Below are 4,116 nucleotides of genomic sequence, written 5' to 3' on the forward strand. Positions count from 1 at the left end.
GTTCGATATATCCATATCCTTCCCATCAATGAACATTTCTGACATGGCAATTCAAATTAAAACACGTTACATTTCTTGAATGTAATAATCAAACATTATACCGGGTGTAAACATAATTGCCCAGAGTTTCCGAAAACCAAATATTTCTATCAGTCATTCGGACTGATGACTTAATGCGTTCTACCAGTCCGAAGCATATTCTATCGGTCCGAATAAATTTTAGAATATACAGTGAATATTTCATGATGTAATTCAAAGAAAATGACATTGAATGTGTAAATTTTTTCATGGTTATCAACACTGATTCAGATTGTGATACAAGGATTATGCAACTATAAAGAATTCAAGCATGGCACCAGCCCACACAGGCTTGTGGCAGCAAATAAAGTCACTAGCCCCAAGTAAATGTTGGGGGAAAGAAACAACTAATATGGCAAAAAAGTTAATTCTTGAACAAGCTAATTTCTTAAGGTTATATATAGAATTCTTTTTTAAAATTAAAAGTTTTGGCCTAATTCTCATGCACTTGTAAAATGAATTCATATATAAATAGCAGTTATGATAAAAATTCAGAATAAAAATCAGTTTAAATTATCTTCACGTTTTCTCAGTGGTCATTGCACTTCATGACCTATATACTGCATGTGTTAACCATTAACAGAGGAATGGAGGAAATTCGGATTAAAAAAAAACGATCGTTTTTGGAAGTGAATAAGTCAAGTAGAATTGCAAAATAGATAAAAATATGGATATTTACGAAGAATAGGAGCATGCTGCATTGAAAATTTTCATTTATGAAGACATTGCAATAGATCAGAGTACAATAAATTAATCTGGACAAGCCCTCATAACAATCGGTCACACGGACCGGTACTAGAGTGAATTTCATCGGACATTTCGATTTTCTATCGGTTTTGCCGGTAGGACCGATAGTTTTCGGAAACTCTGATTGCCTATTCAAATTCTATGTCTGACTCCATTAAAAGTTCGGCATCATCATCATATAGTTCAGTAGAATCACTGTTTGTGTCACTGTCTGAGGCTGATGGTTCATCTTGTAACATCTTCTCAAGAAGAAAAACATCCTTCTGGCAGTTATTACATTTGCACGATAACGCACATCTGTCACAGCATGTATGGTGTGGCTCTTGTAATAAACCAAGTTCACTTTCTTTAACAAAAGGTTTCAGAAGTACCTTTCTCCTGCAACTTTCTGAAATAAACACATCCTTCACCTCCTGTTCCGCTTTCCTTAAATGGTACGAATTATAAAGGAGTAAGGCAAGTGCTGGAGTTCCATCCCGTCCTACACGTCCAATCTCCTGAATGACCTCCACTAATTGCTTTGGAGCTCCATATAGAATAACATTGTTCGTTTTCACTATGTCTATCCCCATTCCAAGGGCACTGGTAGCAATGACAATTCTCAAGAAACCGTTTTCATCGCAAAGGTCATCCAGTATTTTCTTCTTCTTTGAATCGGGTGTCTCGGAATGAAACATGTCACAATATGATGAACAATTTGGTACTTCTGAAGTGATATAATTATACAACTTCGACACATCCCGAATGCTGGTGCAGTATATAATGGTTCTGGGGAAAGAGTCTAACTTGTCAATCATCCAGGCCATTCCTAACTCGACAGAATTGGCAATTTTTTTCACAGCAAGTTTGATGTTGGGTTTGTCCGGTGATAGCCTAATTTCTGTTGTGTCTTCCTTAAGATTCAAAACCTTTCGGACTCTTCTGGAAATTTTAAGGGTGCACGTTGCACTAAGGGCCAACACTGATGCAGATGGGAAAATGGAGCGTAGTTCCCCAAGGTAGCTGAACCATTTCCTAAATGCAGCCCTGTCTTCATCATCCTTCTCGCCCCTTAAAACATAAGAGAAAAAACTCTGATTTTTCTTTCATGCTAATAGTGGTAAATAGATTTTATTTGATATCATAATGTTCTGAATTGTCCTGTATAAAATTTATAATAATTTCTATCTGAAAAATTGCACATACTAATTATTTAGTAGCAGTTAAGATACACTGATATTAGAATATATTAAATAAAATATGTTACAAAGCAATTGAAAATACTTACCAGCATGCTATAGTGTGAAACTCATCAACAACAATAGTTGATACACCAAACTGATGCAACTGGTCTCTGAATGAGCTATCACCGACAAGCAACTCTGGGGATCCAAACAAGTAATCAAAAGCACCTTCCCTAATAATGCGGTCAGCTTCCTGGGTACCATCTATTAATTTAAAAAAAATAATTTTTTTCTAAATATTCTCAAGTTTTCATTAGTTTATCTTTGATTAGTTTATTCAGGTTTTTCAATATCTTTAGTGAACAAACTATAATCAATGCTGACCGAGATAAAACACTTTTACGTAGCTGTTCAGCCTGCTGGCTATTTTTTGTGTTTTTCAGTTCATCTCAATTCTATTTTTATTCTGATAATTAAGGGCCCTCAAAGGGACAAAAAAAGTTGTGTATTGATGAGTTGTAATAGGAAGCAGTTGTATAATTTCACTTTTGGGGGTACTGTCATACACATAATATGGATTCTAATAAATAAATAACTCATAGACATTTCTCTGTCGAAAAACACAAAAAGGTAATTGGATGTTTAGCACCTATGCATGGTTCTCCCTAATATGGTTTGCACTAATTTTGTTTCGCACTGAGATATGGTTTGCCCCTCATTGCTGTACAGATATGTGCTAGCATACTGCAGTTCATTTACAAAATTTTAGATTTTAAGCATGTTATATTAAAGAAAAGAAGTTTTGGTCAACAAGATAATTGATCGGTAATAATTCAGCACAATGCAAGGCAATTACAATTCGTCATGCCTCATCACACTTCCAGTGAGGGACAGGTATCCAAAAATAGAGATGCATTTTTTGGGTAAAAAGTGTTTACAAGAGGCAATGTTTTTACTATCTATGCCCTAGGTTGTTTTTTAGCAAACTTTTTTACAAAAATATCATCCATATAAATTTTCATGCAACTTTTTGTCTACTTTTCATAAAACAGAAACTTGTCCAAAAATAACCAAATAAAGTATATTATATAGATAAATAAACATGATAAAGCTATATCAGCTGTATATAGGTAAATAGAGCTATATAGCTAAATATAGTGATTTTCCTAGACCTGGTAATTAAAGTAATGCATTTGAACACACAACATCTATACATGTTTATCTTATAATTGATAAATATATTCTTTTAAATGGATAAAAATGTCATGGAATATTTTTAAAAATCGTTAGATGTTTCGCACCTAAATCGGCGCGAACCATCCTGGCGCGAACCATCTCAGTGTGAAACAAAATCGGCGCGAAATATCCCGAATTCCACAAAATTTGCTATTACATATCAACTACTCTAAATAATTACTATTCATACGCATTTAAGAAATATTACATTACCTCTATATATCGCCCGAATGTTTGGTATTTTGGAAAGTCTTTCTACTTGGTCTTTCATAAGGGCAATCAAGGGGCAGCATACTATAATTTTCCGAGCCTCTTTTCCCATCGCTCTCTGTTGGGGGATGACCAGTTGATATGGTAAACTCTTACCATAGCCTGTTGGTAACACGGCTAAACAATCCTTGCCGTCCATAATGCATTTAAGTATCTCTTCCTGCTCTTTCTTCAGTTTATTTACATTGAACATTTTCATTACTTCTTCCGACGCCATTTTTCTGCTTCAACCGAGACGGGTTTAGAAACTCGAATCTGATTGGCTAATTCTGAAATGTTTATTCACATCTAAAAGGTCGTTCTGACGTGACCCCGAATGGGATGTTGTTAGATGTTTGAGAAGCGATAGCGGATTCGGAACATCTAATTTTAATTAGATTGATTATCACATTGCTTATCAGCATATTCAGATGATCAGTTATACTATTATGTTCTTTTAATGAGTATAAATATTTTTAACCATTTGACCTTGACCTTAGACATTGACCGACCTTAAAAAAACTTTAACCTTAACCACAACTTTTGACGTTGGACTAGATTTTCATATTTCAGAGGTGTTTTCCTTGTGACAAGATCTTTTTTGGGATACCACGTTGGAGTCGTGGCATAAGCTGCCATGTAT

At 34.7% G+C, this 4,116-nt stretch overlaps 1 protein-coding gene across 1 annotated transcript; it reads right to left on the bottom strand.

The window, feature by feature from the left end:
• Positions 1-953: 953 nt before the first annotated feature.
• Positions 954-3,869, bottom strand: LOC134249016 (ATP-dependent DNA helicase RecQ-like). The gene is made up of 3 exons (XM_062731389.1): positions 3,438-3,869; positions 2,093-2,252; positions 954-1,875 (listed from the first exon to the last, which is right to left on the bottom strand). Exons 1-3 carry the CDS (start codon positions 3,709-3,711, stop codon positions 954-956), a joined length of 1,356 nt encoding a protein of 451 aa, XP_062587373.1. The 5' UTR covers positions 3,712-3,869.
• Positions 3,870-4,116: the final 247 nt, after the last annotated feature.

The sequence above is a fragment of the Saccostrea cucullata genome, unplaced genomic scaffold (genome assembly GCF_032062105.1).
Source record: "Saccostrea cucullata isolate Sc308-1 unplaced genomic scaffold, CSIRO_AGI_Scuc_v1 ctg1779, whole genome shotgun sequence".
Classification (NCBI taxonomy): domain Eukaryota; kingdom Metazoa; phylum Mollusca; class Bivalvia; order Ostreida; family Ostreidae; genus Saccostrea; species Saccostrea cuccullata.

Excerpts from the sequence above, each read along its gene's own strand:
- LOC134249016 (XM_062731389.1), bottom strand. The coding sequence starts at position 3,711 with ATGGCGTCGGAAGAAGTAATGAAAATGTTCAATGTAAATAAACTGAAG. Across the intron at positions 2,253-3,437 it reads CATTCGGGCGATATATAGAG|ATGGTACCCAGGAAGCTGAC; the intron begins GTAATGTAATAT and ends TTAAATTAATAG. Across the intron at positions 1,876-2,092 it reads TTTCACACTATAGCATGCTG|GGGCGAGAAGGATGATGAAG; the intron begins GTAAGTATTTTC and ends TTATGTTTTAAG.